Raw genomic sequence first — 16,754 nt, 5'->3', positions numbered from 1 at the left:
AGGTAAAAGACAATGGTAAAAGTTGTATCCCATCGAAGTTCATTTGTGGTAAAAATTTAGACCTCTAACCTGAAACGTTCCTGAGATATTGAGCAAAAACTGCAAAAAACGAGAGTCAACTTGACGCCCTCTAGCGGCTAAACGGGGCAACATAGTCGTGCCCGCTCAACGTCACGTGATAGCCCCGTTCATTAGCTTTCTTTTGTTATACGGTGTGTTTATACAGGGTGTTTCAAATAAGCGAGACATGGACAATTTTTTGAAAAAGTGCACAAAAATTTCGCTCAAATTGGGAATTTCTGCTTTCGATGAGGGTGGTCAAAGTAAGGCTGCTAGAGCAAAAACAATTGAATATCGATACAAACATTTTACATCAAGTAGGCCTAGAATTTGACGTAAATTCCAAAAATCGAATAAAAAATTATAATTTTGGTTTGTTTTGGCTCAAATTTGGGACACCCTGTATACTGATGGATTATCTAGGAATAAAGTATATGCAAATATCTACAAGATTCATATTTGGTATTTTTTTTATAAAATGAAAATTAAACAAGTTTCAAGAATGTTAAAAATTCATTGAACGCCTTGTAAACTACTCCATATTGTATTGTCAATAACTCGGTTATTTTGACAATTATAGAGTGGTTCAATATACCAATTTGTAGCCCTTGAAATTCTCTTTTGACCACCCTGTATAGCGTTTTTACCTACAACCTCGAATAAGTGAGTTATTTACTGTTAAAACTGTTGTTTGATTTTGACAGTTTTTACTGTGACAGCTGTAGTTTCAAGATAAGAGATACCTCTGGTGATTAGTTTTAAAAACATTTTCGGGCATTCCAGGCTGTCATTTCTCCCTTTGTTTACATTGATTTTGGTCAGGAATTTAGCACCGGTTTCATAAATTAATATGAAGTGACAGTGTTATATTATTTATAATGTTAGGTTAGGAACGTGTTGCCCGATTTTAGTTCAACTGGCGCTGCGATCTTAACTTGAAACGCCAATTATGGTTTTGTCAAATTACGTCATTTTGACGTCATATTCGCTCTACTTACTCCATGGAGCGTCAATTCTAGTGCGGCCTTCGAGATTTAAAGGGTGTTCAATAATTGTTATGGCCAGGTCGCCTATGGATGGCAATTGTTACAAAAAGCGTATGTCTTAGATAACGTTGCAAGCAATTATTATATGACAGCTGTCAATCCGTCGGTTTGGTTTCAAACCATATACGAACTTATCAACGGCCCTACGTTCATGCTAGAACGAGAGAACCACAGCCAACTACGACCATAACAATTATTGAACACCCGTTAATACTCATATGAAGATTTGGAATTCACAAACAAACAAAATTGGCTTTATTGATCATCATCGAGCATTGCATCATAATGGCCATCTGACGATTTATGTGAAAATGTTTGTTTCTAGACCCTAGCCGGACATGAACTCTATTACAAAATGGATTCTCGAACGTAGTCGTGCACGCTTGCACAGCTGTAATCGATGACTGATGCGGCTGCGCATTTCAAACGCGATTCCGGCGCTGTCAAATTTTTACTGATTTTGATTTGTTTCGTTTCCATATTCAAGTTTCCCAGTGTGTACCCTTTCGATATCGATTTAATTCCCTGTAATTGTGCGTATAGGTCGCTAATTATCTCATCCCGGCTTTACAGCATTCAAGATTATTGTCACCGTTTTCGAATAAACGTTTGCGGTCCCCCTATAATGTGACAATACAAACTCAATCAACTGTTGTTGATTTTTGAGGTTCCCCCCCGGTTCTTGTGCGCGTTTGTTCCCGTTTTTTTACAAATATTTCCCGACCAAGAAAAAAATGCCGTGTAAAATCTCCGGACCGTGATACGGATTGCATTGCTGTCCCGCTTGAATCGCGTTATTTTTGCAGTTTTCCAGCGCGACAAGTTTCATGGAATTTGCTTGAACAGCACTCAACACTCGACATGTAAGTTTGTTTTGCGTTTAGTTCTAGTTTGCTGCATGCAATTCTGCGGTGTTAATTCAAGTCTGCAGTGCTTACACTCACTCTAAACAACGAGACAGTGGTAAGTTACATTTAACAGCTTTCAGGAGTTTAAAGGGCTTTAAAACATATTGATTGTGATTTGTGACACACAGCCTCAGTGCCAAAAGTAAACACACTTCATTGTCTTTGATTATTATCAAAATTGTGTGTGTGTTTAATCCTAATTGGAACAATAATGTTTCATAACAATTTCCAATAAACTTTTCCATTTTACTGCCCCAGTGAGAGAGACAGCAATCACTCTCCCTAGTCCCCCTGTTTGGGGTCAAGGCTTCAAGGTCAGCTAAAGGGGGCGGCCGCCCTTTTATCGTTACTCCCCTATTCCTTCAATATTTTATATTGTCACCCAGCTGTATAATCATGTTTACTTAAACTTTTCTTCTTTTTACTGTTGGTTTGTATTGCTGCAAAAGTTTTAAAATAAACCATAAAAGCTGATATTGATTGACCCTGATTTATTGTGGGAAGGGCAGATTATGTCCCATTTTTATTTTCTGTAATAACAGCTGGATGTTTTCCTTTGGGATTGTTGTTGAAGATTGATCATTTTTTATTCAGGTTACTACTAGTGATTGAAGTGTGTTTTAAGAGAAGTTTTCCACTGATATTTATTTTAAAAGACTACTGATAGCAGTAATCTATTCTAAATTTTATCAGTAATTAGCAGGTCAACAAATAAAGGACTTGAGAAAGAATATTTTACATTTGTTATAATTTATCCTAGACTGTGATTTGTCTCCAAGTCCAATATAGACCAAAACAAGGGTGTAGTCTCTTTATTAGTGCCATCTAATTATAAATGCATGTACTGACTGAGGCCTACACATTTCTGATATGAGATTTATGCACAATTTTATTCAACAAATATTAATTTTCTTTAATTAAATTTGAATTCTTCAGAAAATTTTGTGAACAACCTGTAAAACACCTGACAAGTTTAAAAGAACAAATATCATGTTCCAGTTTGTGTTCCATCATTTTGATGTTTGCACATGTTGAGATTTATTTATTTATCTTCTTCTAGGACTTTCTTACAGCTTACCCTATTTAAAAAAAATGTAAATAAATGTAAATGGTTGTCGAAAAACAAAACAGAGTTAATGATTCTCCCATGTCATAATGATTGTTCAACTACAAACAGTGCTGCAGTTTGTTGGGTTGTTGAGCTCAAATTATATGTAGTCTACAAGAAATGCAGATGATGACTTAACTGCCATTGGTCCTGGTTTGAACCTTACCTACCTTTTAGGTTTTCCTATGGGTTTTCCTGTTTTGAATCTGGCCTCTGATGTGGGTATTGTGGTGTTTAAACTCTTTTCCTTCTTCAGTGGGTCTCTTCTTATGCCACAATAAGATAGTGAGCTTAAAAAATGACACAATTGCCCATAGTTTATAAAAAAAATTAATACTACCAACCTTCTGTTAAATATTCCACTAATAATGCTTCTTCCCAAGGCAATTGAGTAATAAACCTCTTGGTTTAATTCAGCCTCTAAAAGATCAAACTCCTCCTTATGGTTGTCTTCATCATCTTGAATGCTTGGATCATTCTTCCCTAAGAGTCGGATGATTGACGGATGAAATCTAGTTGCTTTTTAACATTCTCATCTATAGTAACCTAAAGAAGAGTGAAATTATTACTAACAGTAAGTTTTTCTTTTTGTAAAAATTACTGGAATGAGTTTGGTGTTAATTTTATGTAATTTCTGATTTTTGACCTCTTGAATTGGTTCCTTCCTCCATCCAGGTAAATCTTGTTTTCACTTACCAGAAATTTTCCTATCAGACCCACTACTTTTGGTTCTTTAATTGATCTATTCTTGGCTGACAAGGAATCTTTGACTTTAACTTTGAACAGTACTAGACACAAATTCATTAGTAGTGCTGAGCAGTATTTAGAAATTTTTTCATAGAATTCATCCATGTAATCAATAATAACTTCTAAAAGCCCTTCTTTAACTAATTGATTCCTGCACTGCTTTCTGATAGATAGTTTTTATACACTGGATATGTAAAATTAACTTTTCTGGGGATAACATTAAGTTATTAATAAAGTTAGGTATTAATAAAAACCAGCTTGTTACAGCTCCTGATAAGGTTTCTTTGACTTTTTTAACTCGCACTCCTTTTAAAAGTCTTTCATTCAGGATCAAGTAGTTTCCTTGTTTTAGTGATGCCAGAGTGTTAATTAGCCTGCAAATGGACTCCTGAAACCAAGTTTATTTGTTTTGGAGTTTTAAAAATTTTTGTTTGGGTACCTGAACATAGTGATCTGTACCGTAACCAAGAAGCAATCTTTCGGGAATACTTATATTAGCAAAAAGATCCAACAAATCATTATTGACTCCAGGACTTTTTCCCTTGTAGGAGCGTCACTTTCTAAAACAGGAACTTATACCCCAAAATTTTCTTTTTGTGAATGGCAATTTGCATAGAACAAATGAAAATATTTTTGATTGTGTGCAGCAAATAGAAATTTAAAAAATAGCATTTTGAGACTAATTTCTGTTCTGAATTGTTTAATCATTTTGTAGAAAATGCTGCATTTATCAAACAAATCTTTCTTATAATCAAGAAGACTATTGCAAACATGCAAACATGCATAGACAGGATGTTCCATTATAAAAAAAAGTTTGATCTATCAACTTTACTTATATTCCTTTAAAGCGTTTACACCAACAAAGTGAGCAATGTCAAATTGAAGATCATTTTAATTTTTACTTCAACTAAGTGCACACAAACTATAAATAGATAACAAAACAACATCAATTGAACCTCTAAATTGACAATAATACACTCTAGAAACAAAAGGGTTAAGGACCTAACCTAGTTGCGCTATTAAATCTTTGCAACAGATTGGTCATAGTTTGTTTTCGATTTGGTTGGCCACTATTTTATATGTACACCAAGCTGATTTAAACAAAGTGAGCACTTATTGTTTTGCCAAGTGTGCAAATGATGTGACATAAAGCGCAATTTAAATGCAGTTAATGTAAAAGTGCAGCACAACATTTCTAATTGTGCATAAAATGGTTTTGCTGAGCAAACAAAATACTTATTTACTATTTACTTCTTGTTTTGTGTTATTTTTGCAATCTTTTTTTTCTGTGTTAACTGCCACAGTATACTACTTTTTGGGTTTTTTAGTTTTTTTTTTATTTTGCTTTCAGATTTAGTTGCTGTATAGTGTTTATGTTTATGTTGTCATCTCAGTGCAAACTGTCCTTGATGTTATCGCATCATCATGTCTACACCGTCAAATAGTGACGTCAAGGATCAACGGTCCTATTCGGTCGGGGCTAGGTTGTCTTTTCGCAGCTTTTTTAGGGACGTCCGAGGTGAAGCTGCTCCCAACAAGCAGTAAGTTTTTAATTTTTTGATTTATTATTGTTATGTGACTATCAAACATAAAATCAGGTGAATGGTTTGGTTTTTTACGGTGATTCAGGTAACAAGCATGAAACTGATTAAATTTAGTCTAAAATGTGTAATAGAAGTAGAACTTCTTGAAGTCTTTTGAGACCCATCAGAAGCTGTCTATAATATTATATAAACCTAATATCGGCACTAGCTTAGCATACTAGAACACAATGAACTTTAATTAGGTGCCCTATGTCCATGAAGAATGTTAGGAGTTGCATTAGAGACACACTGAGTAGTTTCAGAACTTTTCAACAAAGAAGACTCAGAAACCACCTGCAGTGTCATCAAGTATAAGTGCAAAATTACTTTAAGATACTTTAGTTTCATTATGTATCAAACAACAAATTTTCAAGAAAGTTTTGCAGGAAAATACCCTCGAAAATACCTAAATTTTAGAATATTTATGGACAAACTAGGGGTTGTAGACAACTTTCAGGTAGACACCCAACAACTCAGAAACTACCTGCGGTATTTAATTAGCACAACAATTTCATTAGTTTACGAGAGTTAGATCTGTTGTCCAACAACAGAAAAAACTGCCATCAACTTTAAAAAGTACATTTTAGTATAATAGGCAAACTATTGTCACTAACTGTTAAGTTTATAGGTTGCTGATTATTTGGTGAAGGATACGCAGTGTTCGATCTCTATTGGAATTCTACAGGGTGTTTACGTTGGTTCAGTAACGTATTTTGCAGTAAAACCCAAAAAAATAACATTTGAATTTCAAGTGGGCAACATAGGCAAATCCAATTATAATAATAATAATTATAGTATTTAAATACTTACAGGATATTTCTAAATAAACTTCCTAACGTCATTCAGGACAGTGATGTTTTTGGGTAATTTTTAAAACCTACAAGATGTAAAAAATTTTTGCTTTAATACAGTCTAACTGCCTTATACAGGGTGTGGATGAAGTGCGTGCAAAAAAGTGACATTTTCAAGTAGTCTCCAATTGACCAATATTTTTTTTTGGTTTAGTTTTAACATAAAGAAGTGTTATTTAGGTTAATATCTCGGGACGTTTTTGGGCGTCCCACAATTAACGTCCCATGTCTCAAGAAATATTGATTTATCCGAAAAAAACGACATTACAGTGCTTAAGTTCGAATTAAGTTATGGCAGCTGACAGCAGCTTTTTTTTGTGTCATTTTGGTTGGGTTTAGGTCCAATATTATTTGTTACATAATTTTTCAAGCAACCCCATGACCAATAAGACCATACAGGGTAGCTAGGGACAATCAAAGTGGGACAAGATCGTGTGCAAAAAAGTATTAAATTGCAGTCACTTTACTAATAAATACTTTTAACTTTTTTTTTACATAGTAACTTGTAGTTTAGGGTATTACCTCGGGACGTTTTTGGGCGTTTTTTAATTAATGTCATGTGTCCGAAGAAATATGGATTTTTTCCGGAAAATGGATATAACACTGTTCAATCTTGAATTAAGCCATATTAGCAGGTTTGTATCTATCATTCAAATGCCGTTGTATGTTCAACATTATTTCTTACATAATCTTAGTACTTTTCAGGACAAGCCCCATATTTGGTAAGACCTTACAGGGTGTTCAGTGATAGTGAAACTTGAAATTGTTTGCACAAGTTGTTCTTCCACTTCAACTGTCTCCAAACACCCTGTACGGTTCAATCGGTCAAGAGAGTTGACTTAAACTTAACTTATGCAACACATAATATGGAGCCTACACGTGACTTAAAATGACAGTTCAAGATTGAGCACTACTATTTTCAACAACACTTCCTTATCTTAAAACAAACCCAAAAAAAATTATTGATTGAAAATTTCACATTTTTGCACGCACTTTCATTCCGCCCCTGTATAGTACAGTGGCGGTGCATTTAAGTCAGAACTTTTTCCATCCACCAAAAAGCCAATAAATTAAGCTCAATGATAGTCCAAACAGCATCAAAATCTGTCGTTTCGTTTAGAAATGGCAGAATTTTTTATACATGCCAGTGGTGGAGATTTTAAGGTATTGTAAGGAAATTTTACCCCAAAACACTGGAAAATTTGTCAGTTATGTATAACTTGGCCATACTATTAAGAGAGCTGATGGAAATTTATTTCACAGCCAAGTAGCAAACTCTTTTTTAATAAATTTACATTTTCCTCCATTTACTTGACAGAGAAAATTAGTTAACGCCATTCAGTCAATCGAATCGTCGTATTTGCTAATATACAGGGTAATTCAAATTCCACCGTCACTATTGAGATCTTGAAAATGTATGTTGCAATATGTTTCAATAGCATTGAGAAGTCTATATAGAACTTTCAAAATGGTCTTAGAGGCCTCTGGTAGTTTAAAACAGTTAAGACACGACATTTTAGAAGGTTCTCAGTAACATTTAGAGGTTTAGGTAAAACATTTGTAGAGACTTCTGGCAATTTTAATGTCATTTAGAGGGCTTGGACATTTTCAAAATAGTTCTAGAGGCCTCTGGCAGTTTAAAAATTATGGGAAGGCTTAAGACACTTGTAGAGGGCTCTGGCACTTTTTAGAAGATTCTTTGTATCAGCATTTAGAAGTCTCTGAAAAAGTTGCGCAATGTAAAGCTGAACGAAATGTCGTTTTAAAAACTTTGATTATCAGAATACTTTCAAAAATACTCGAAAAACACTGAAATGTTGGTTTTTTGTTTTTATTAATTTCTAAAATTATTTGAAGAGATATCCCAAAAGTGAAAGTACATTTACATTGCCACTTTTCCCAGATATACGTTGACGCTTTTAAATATGTTGTCGGACGTTTCGTCTTTCGGCAACCATCATCACTTTATTTTTTTCTTATGGCCACATAATACATTTTTAGATGAAAAAATAACTCGTTTCTAATTTTAGTGATGCATAACTTTTTGTGATTTTCTTTATAATCAGTCAAACATTTTAATAAAAATCAATACTTATGGAGTTGATTTTATTCAAAATTTTTGTTGTATGAACATCACTTGACGGTACGTGTCAAAAATTAGTCGATTTACACATATTTTTAATTTAAATGCAATTTTGAAGTGAAGAAAAGCCAGTAACTTGGTTTTATTGCAAGACAAAGTAAGTGAATTTTAAATATTTGTAAAAGCAAGAGCAGCAGAGAATTTATTTAAAGTTAATTGATTGAAAATAGGTTTGTCATCGCATCATAAAAAAAAAATTATGAAGGGTTTTCAAAATGGGAGAAATCTGAAAAACCTTCTCTAGCGCCTCGAACTGACAAGATATCGAAAAACGCTTTTTGCCATTAATCCTTTTTCAAAAATTGAGCTCTAGTTTTTCGCGTTATATTTTGTCATATTTTTGTTTTCAAGTAAATTTCAGCTTGATTCTGCATTTTTTACAACAAATTATTATTTTTAGAGAAGTGCGCACTGCATATTATTGCGATTAAAATATGAGAACATTCAAATCTGCACTCTACAGTTTATTAGTGGTGACAGTGATGTATGGTGCTACGGTTTATCATCCGCGTTCACTTTACATAATCAGGATTAGTCTGTCCCTTGTCTTTATTAATTATAGGAAATAATGTTAATAAAGTTATTTTTGCTCTTTGTGGTGGGTGCGGGCGGCATGCTTTCCTACAAATAATGAAAACATATTGCATCGCAAATTAGTGTTGAAAGTTACATAATATATTTATCACAAAATTATATTTTTTTGATACCTTTTCTAATGTGTTTATTGCGACCTTGATCTAGTTGCACACTATACCACTAGCTATTGTCATGTAAATAAAATTGTCCGGAAACCGTTTAAACTTCAAGTACATATTTCAAATACACCTGTGTAAAAAAGCCACACCTTCTTCATTTGAATTTAGTGATGCACGATTTTCGCACACAATAAACCGAAAAAGACCTTGTCCAGGTTGACGGACGGACGTAAATCGTCGAGCTTGTATCTCTGAAAATTGTTGGCATATTTTATCCCACAATCGAGTTTTTTTTTTCCGCTAAAGAACTGCTGGGATCTAGAGCAAGGACTCGCAAACGGCAACCTTGCATCGTAAGCAACGTCATTTTGTATAATGAGAATGGATTTTGTTTTGTTGACTGACAGGTTAAGCCGAAGTTACACTTAATAAATCGTGACATGATAAATGCGAGTAAATGAGATGTGATGGTTGGTTCTTCCATTAAAATCCAATCATTATTCGCAGTTAAGGAGAAATTTTCTTTAGGATTGAAAGACTGCTCCAAAAAAATAAAGCTTCAAAAGGACGATATACAGGGTTTGCCAAATGTGGTGCTAAAATGAAATTGGTGACAGTTTGATTAACAAAGTGGTGTTTACAAATCAATACTTTTTGATATAAAAAGGGTTTGAAGTTTTATTTAAAAAAAAATGACATTGACATTTCACTATATCTGAATTAATACACGTGATTGGAATATCAGAAAGTGCATTTTGATGCATATAGAGCATGTATACCAAATTTTATTAAGTTACCAACAGTGTCTCTCATTATAAGACAAAAATTTTTTAAAATTTACCACCCTGTATCACAAAGATGGGGATTTTTTTAAACAGAATTGCCTCCTTATTACTAACGCCTTGTATATTTACTCATATTACAAACAAGTTAAATTCACTATGTGCACATTTGCTTTCATTTGGCCAGGTGCCTAGTAACTGTTTTTCTTTATTTAGTTAATCCATTAGTTTTCATTTTAATGAAACAAATTAACTTTGAAAATAACACATACAACCTTGATTGTTATGAGCAATACACTTTCCTTTTCAAAACCCTTCATAAATCTTTACAGCACCCCAATGTTTCGTTGGTACACCCTGTACAAAAATCAGTTGAAGTAAAGTAATAAGAACTCAGTATTTTCTGATATTCCTATAGTTCACTTTACTTTCTGTATTCGTTAATTAGTTTCAAAGAGTGGCTAATCTGAGTGTGAGTGAATATAAAAAAGTATAATAAATCTTAATGTTTGTTAGAAAGGGATGTAAAAATTGCTTCAGTTTAACTTAATTTGATTTGTTTTAGAATTTCCTTTTTTTTTTAACCACTGAAACTCAGGAAACGAAAAAAACGTTTATTTAAGATCAATTGACTGGTGAAGAAAAATTATTATTAAAGAAATGAGTGAAAAATTACAACTAAATGAATCTGATTCAATTAACATATCTAAGCAATTTATTTTTGGCAAAGACAATTATCATTCCCTTCTAAAAACTTTATTTGAAATAATTTTTGAGAACTTTTTAAAATACATTTTAGATTTTGTATAATGCTTTTGTTGTCTATTTTGAATCTGAAAACCATTTATTTTTCAAAATTGCGTTTTTGATGCAACTATTCTATAATTTATTAAAATCACACTTGTATCTAATTTTATTATAAATTTTTTCCCACTACCAACATGATAAACATACCATTATTGACCGATTAGTAACTTAAAAAATTAGTTTTTTCGGGGGTAATATCCCTAGTGCATTTAATTTTTCCGGAAAAATTCGGAAAAGCGAGTTTCTAAGTCATTTAAAATTTAAAATTCCTCGTCTTCGACTCGGATGATTTTTAAAACTACTCTCGTTCACGCTATTTGTTAAAACAAATTACTTAGAAACGAGTGTTCCAATTTTTCCACAGGAAAAATTAGATGCACAAGGAATATTTGGTAAGATTATTTCCTGAGTTAAATAAACATTTTATTTTAATTAAAACAATAAGAACAATAACTTTCAAGCTAGAAAGGGTAACACTATTCTTTATGTTGCTGTGAGGAGTGTGAAATTTTTTCGAATTTTTTTCCGGAAAAACTGCTGACAGCTAAGTTGACAGTTGGTAAGTGATTTTTCCACTTAAAATTTACATTTGTTATACTATTTCTTGATAGCGATTGGTCAAAATTGATAGGAAGGAAATAATCTACCTTAATGGTCATTGTTGACTTAGGTCAAAAATGGGTCTAATCTCTAGTTCTAGTCTGGCACAAACACAACAAAAAAGGAAATATCATTGATCTAGGTAAATAATAATGTCAATGTCTATTAAGACATATGAAATATACTTGACTTGACAGAGACAGATAAATTAGGTTGTCTCTTTATGTTGTTGTTTTGTTGTTATCCTAAATTTTTAAATTTATGACCATCAAAAATAACTTTTTATAAACTTTAAATGATGATGTCAAATATGACAAAAGTGGCCAGTATTTAATAGGTATGAATTCTGATTTTTATTTAACATAAAACTGTCAAATTTAACCTAAATGACAATATGGTTAATTTCCCATTTTTATAATGTGTAATTCATCATTTTTTAACGTGAAAGTCCTGATTTTAACTTTTTTGTATGAAATTTAGATTTGGAGGCCAAACTATGACTTTAATTTTTACTTTATAATAAGTTTTGACAATTATCAATTTAAAAATGTTTCACTTGAGAGTTTAACTTGAAGTAATCATTTGGATTGATTTGACTCCTTTTCTCCAACTTCAAAATACTGTTATTTTTAAGACTGTGTCAATTTGACCTAACCTTTCAGTTCAATTCAGTTCGCATACTGATTTCTCGTCCGTAAATTTAATTAAGATAATTAATTTTTATAAAAAGTAACGTTTTTACACCATTAATTTATGGTGCACAGATATTTTGCACTCTGGAACTAAAGTATCAGAAACAATAACAAAATCGAAAGAAATTATTTTGCAGATGAGTGAACTATCTGCTTTGCTCACATTTAACTCATTTGCCACTCACTTATTAGGGTCACTCAAAAACAATTTGTTTTTGAATCATATTAGGCTCCCTGAAAGTTAGATGAGTGTGAGGTATCTGTACTATCTATCTGTACTAGTTGTACTAGCTAACTAGAACTAGTACTACTTGAGTAAAAATGGAATATTATTTGTTCAAAAGTAGTTATTATTATTAGTATGCGCAAAAATATGTATTATAAGCAGGTTTTAATTGTTGTTACCTCGTGCTTTTGACAATATTCGGAGTGCCTCAGTTTTATATGGCCAAACTTGAATGATGAATTCAACAAAGCTGTCAAATTACAAATAAAACACGTTTTTAGGTTTATTAAAATGTCTTGAAACTGAATCAGGTATAAAGGTAAAAAGTTATAAAAATGTCCTTACTAAAGTGTTGATAATAGTTTCATACTGTAATTAGACGTAAACAAATACACTTTTATACCTAAAACAGTTTTGAAACACGAAGCTACAAAATAATGGGCGAAATTGACTGTAAGTAGCCTTTAAATGGCAACATAGCAAATTCTTGGTCCAAAAAGGTTCATTTCTTGGAGCAGTGTAGAAGCTTCAACATGTAATAATTGCATCTAATCATCATACGCTTGCATCTGTTATTATTTGCTGTAGAACATTAATTCAGGCAATTGAAGTTGGCAACAAACAATTAAGGGCACCGGCTCGGATGAATGTAGAACGTTTTTGCGATGAAAAAAAAATTCAAATCGCTCTCAATTATCTGGCACCAAGGCCACTAATCGAGTGCATGTAAATAATTGCTAATTGATGATTGTTGTACCAGGATGTTTGAGTTGAATCCAAAAATTGTACAATTCTACTCGAAATCCTATTAGGCTTTGCCTCGTTTAGAGTGGCTTATTCCGAGATTAAGTACTTCCGTCAACAGGATGTCTGTGCAGAAAGCAGTCGTGACACCTTGACTAATTAAAGTGTTTACGGGGTAATTTGGAGAAATGCAGACTTTATTAGTTAATTATAGATAATGACACTTATTCACTAATTATTGTGTTTTTTTATTTTTTTTATTCCTGACAATTCCTGAATTTTTCAGAGGCGTTGGCGTACTGGCTCGTTTAATTTAATCGCCCGTTAAATTGGACTGGCTATAAATACGTTACATATAAATTCATTAGTGTAAATGCATACGTGTTTATTATAAGATACGTATTTATGTTCCCGACAACAGGCAGTAACCATTACTATTTACCTCTTGAAAATCAAGAAATTCTTTAGGTTACTTCCTTTCTATCTTCAATGTACAGGGTGATGAAAATTGAAATCCTAGGCCTACCATGGCAAAACCCACGCTTTGTAACACGTTAAACCACTCATTCTGTAAAGCAAATTAAATAACTTACATAACAAGAAATCTAGAGTATGGCAATTTTTGTAAATGGGAAACTTATTAACCACCATTTGTACCGTCGTACAAGGCAAACTTAAGTTAAGCGTGATTCAGACTGTGATTTTTTTTACCGATATTGTCACATTCTAAACCACACTTAATTTAAGCCTGGCTTAAACTACGACGATGCAAACGGGGTATCCGTAAAACTGACAGTGCATTGACGTAACTAAATAGTATGACCCTTGTTCATTTAAAACTAAAGAGAGACAGAGAAATTGTCATTGTCAAACTGAAATTATTCATTACTTTCCCTTATTTTTATTTTTGATGTTTTACAAAAACAGACAGACAGAAACAGAATTTTAATGCATTTATAATGTCAGGTACTAAAAGAACTCATAACAATTCACGATTCGACAACGATTCACCTACTAAAGGAACTATGGAATAACAATAACATAAAGCTAATGAAGGTGGATGGAAGAACCTCTGAACCTTTCAACGTGGAACGTGGTGTACGGCAAGGTTGTGTTCTGTCACTCTTATTGTTTAACGTATATGGAGAATATATCATAAGAAAAGCCTTGGACTGCTGGGAAGGAGGAGTTGTCATAGGTGGCAGAAGGATGGATAATCTCCGGTACGCTGATGACACCACCTTTATCGCCAAAGATGAGCAGGAAATGTCGAGTCTTATTGAGCGAGTAGAGAGAGAGTGAGCTGGGAGTTCGGTCTACAACTGAACCGTCAGAAAACGAAACTTATACTAACAGATCGCACGAACAGCATGGAAGAAATGCCTAATATTAAAGATGTCGAGAACGTGGAAGAAATAACTTATCTAGGTGCCCACATCAGCAGAAATGGCGGATCAAGTCAAGAAATCAGAAGAAGGATAGCTCTTGCCAAAACGGCCATGACCAAACTCAACGAAATTTGGAAAGATCGGCATATAACAACCACAACAAAATGCAAATTAGTAAACACCCTCGTTTTTCCAATTGCGCTATTCGCAGCAGAATCCTGGACCTTAAAAGCCACAGACATCGCCAAGTTGGATGCGTTTGAGATGTGGGTCTGGAGAAGACTACTGAGGATTCCCTGGACAAACCGCAGAACTAACTAGTATCCATACTCGAAGAACTTAACATCCACAGTCAGATTGTCAACTAAAATCAAACAACTGATTCTCAAGTATTTTGGACATGTCAGCAGGAGGAAAGATGACAATGATCGAAAAACTTACGGTCCAAGGGAAGGTAGAGGGAACACGACCTAGAGGACGTTCTCCAAAACGATGGCTGGACCAGGTGAAGCAGTTTACTGGAAAATCTTTCCAAGACAGCATTAGAAGCACGTCAGATAGAGAGGAATGGAGGGAAACTGCTAAAAACACAACATGAGACTAACATAGGATCCCGACGCTTCAAACATGAAGCTAACGACTAGAGAGTGAGATAATGTCAGGTGAAAAAATGTCCAGTCAAGTATAAATTGCAAAAATTCAGTTCCAAACAAATAGTCAAAACAGTCACGTGATCCTAATAAATACAATTTTGAAATTGAAAATTTTCTGATCAACATAATCAAATCATTAAATTAAATCTGTTAAAGTTCAAATTGATATTGCGCTTAAAAATGATTAAAACAGTCACGTGACTCTGATAAATATAATTTTAAACGTGAAAATGTTGCAGAACCGTAAATTTAAAATCTCAAAGTTCAAACATCAACAAAATAAAAAAATGACGTTTAAAAAATAATCAAAACACTTACGTGACCCTAATAAATACAGTTTTGAACATGAAAATGTTGCGGTACATTTTAACTATCAAAATTCAAATTAAATAAAAGAGTCACGTGACCAAAAAAAAATTTATATTTGAAACTGTCAAAGTTCAAATGTTTATAAGATACAATTGTTGTACAATTGACGTTAAATAATAGTTGAAATAGTAGTCAATGTGTACGTTCACCCGACGTCAGCAGCTTAGAAGCTAATTAAGCAGTCATAACAAACTAAATAGGACCGCTTACTTAACCTCTAAGCCGCTGACGTCGGGTGAACGTACCCACTGACTCAAGCTGTTAACAAATTATATTTAAAAATCACTTCATTTGACAATTGACAATTAACATGGCATTGTTATGACATAACATTGGCAACAATATGCACTATAGTCTATTTAAAAACTAGGAGTGGTGAATGAAGAAGCATGACATACACAAACCAAAGAAAATCCCTAGATTTGATTTAAGAGTGACATTGGCATAAGTTTGTTGTCGATTTCGGATCCAATCTCGTTGTGATCTAAAAATCACATGACATCATAATTTTAAAATCACATGGTGGTCACGTGACTTTTGAATCAAAACGCTTTTGGATCCAAAATCACAACCCGAAAGAAAACTTAGAAAACGGCTATGATTTCTACTGTGTAAATCATACCGCCAACTGACCAATCACATTCGATCACTATTGCCAACCTAATTCATATTCACTCCTAGGTTTAAACTAAAAACTAAAAAATATGCACCTACATACACTCAACAGGGTGCATCAGGTGTTTTTTCGATCCTAAAAGCGATGAGATAATAACAGTTAGGCACGTGATGGTCGCTGTCATTTGTGTTCGTCTAACCGCTAAACCGCGCGTCGAGTATTTGAAATCGAACATGGCCCCTGGGCCAGTGAAAGTATTGATGACAGATCTCAATCAGCGATATCGGTAAATGTAACCAAGTCAGAACGGAAGAAAATCAAAGATTTTTGATGAAACACTCACAAAAAAGCAAAAAAAGACAGGCACTGGGTAGTAATTTAATTTATGCAAAATGACACTGACGTTTGCGCTTCAAAAACCGGAAATTCACAGCTTTCTTGACGCAGAAGACTTGTCCATACATTTCATATGTCATTGAGTTACTGCTGGGGTCACGTTCAGAAATACCGCCGGTGCGTGCTTCGTGACGTCATTTGACAGTTTGTCACCTGATCACTAATTTTTATAATACATCAGATGGCATGTTGTTAAATTACGTCACCCCTAGGTATTACCAAGTGACCATTCGTTATAGACGAAATCCCCCAAATTTGTATTAAGTCCTATAACTTTAGGCTCAGTTGTAATTTTGCTACTCTCTTCCCATTTAACTAATAAATCCAAATTCCATGGAAA

General features: G+C 33.5%; 2 protein-coding genes and 1 long non-coding RNA gene across 7 annotated transcripts in view; 1 reads left to right on the top strand and 2 right to left on the bottom strand.

Moving 5' to 3' along the window:
- Positions 1-16,754, bottom strand: part of LOC145740594 (uncharacterized) — a 216,316-nt gene that overhangs the window by 124,604 nt on the left and 74,958 nt on the right. The window lies entirely within an intron of this gene.
- mtd (TLD domain-containing protein mustard) overlaps positions 1,544-16,754 on the top strand; it is a 112,754-nt gene continuing 97,543 nt past the window's right edge. For 2 of the 4 annotated variants that reach the window (XM_081996154.1, XM_081996151.1), the window contains exons 1-2: positions 1,544-1,969; positions 5,221-5,410. In XM_081996154.1, the coding sequence (XP_081852280.1) occupies positions 5,295-5,410 (116 nt within the window). In that variant the 5' untranslated portion in view covers positions 1,544-1,969; positions 5,221-5,294. Of the gene's footprint in view, positions 2,070-5,220; positions 5,411-16,754 lie in introns of all 4 variants that reach the window. The other 2 variants (XM_081996152.1, XM_081996156.1) reach the window with 2 other exon arrangements.
- On the bottom strand, positions 2,812-9,394 carry LOC145740595 (uncharacterized). The gene is made up of 4 exons (XR_014181481.1): positions 9,154-9,394; positions 3,467-3,668; positions 3,293-3,412; positions 2,812-3,233 (listed from the first exon to the last, which is right to left on the bottom strand). It is a non-coding gene; the product is annotated as an uncharacterized LOC145740595 (long non-coding RNA).

Source organism: Ips typographus, linkage group LG2 (assembly GCF_016097725.1).
Source record: "Ips typographus isolate SLU linkage group LG2, UJ_Ityp_2.0, whole genome shotgun sequence".
NCBI classification, from domain to species: Eukaryota; Metazoa; Arthropoda; class Insecta; order Coleoptera; family Curculionidae; genus Ips; species Ips typographus.
This window is presented reverse-complemented; position numbering and strand designations above follow the sequence as displayed.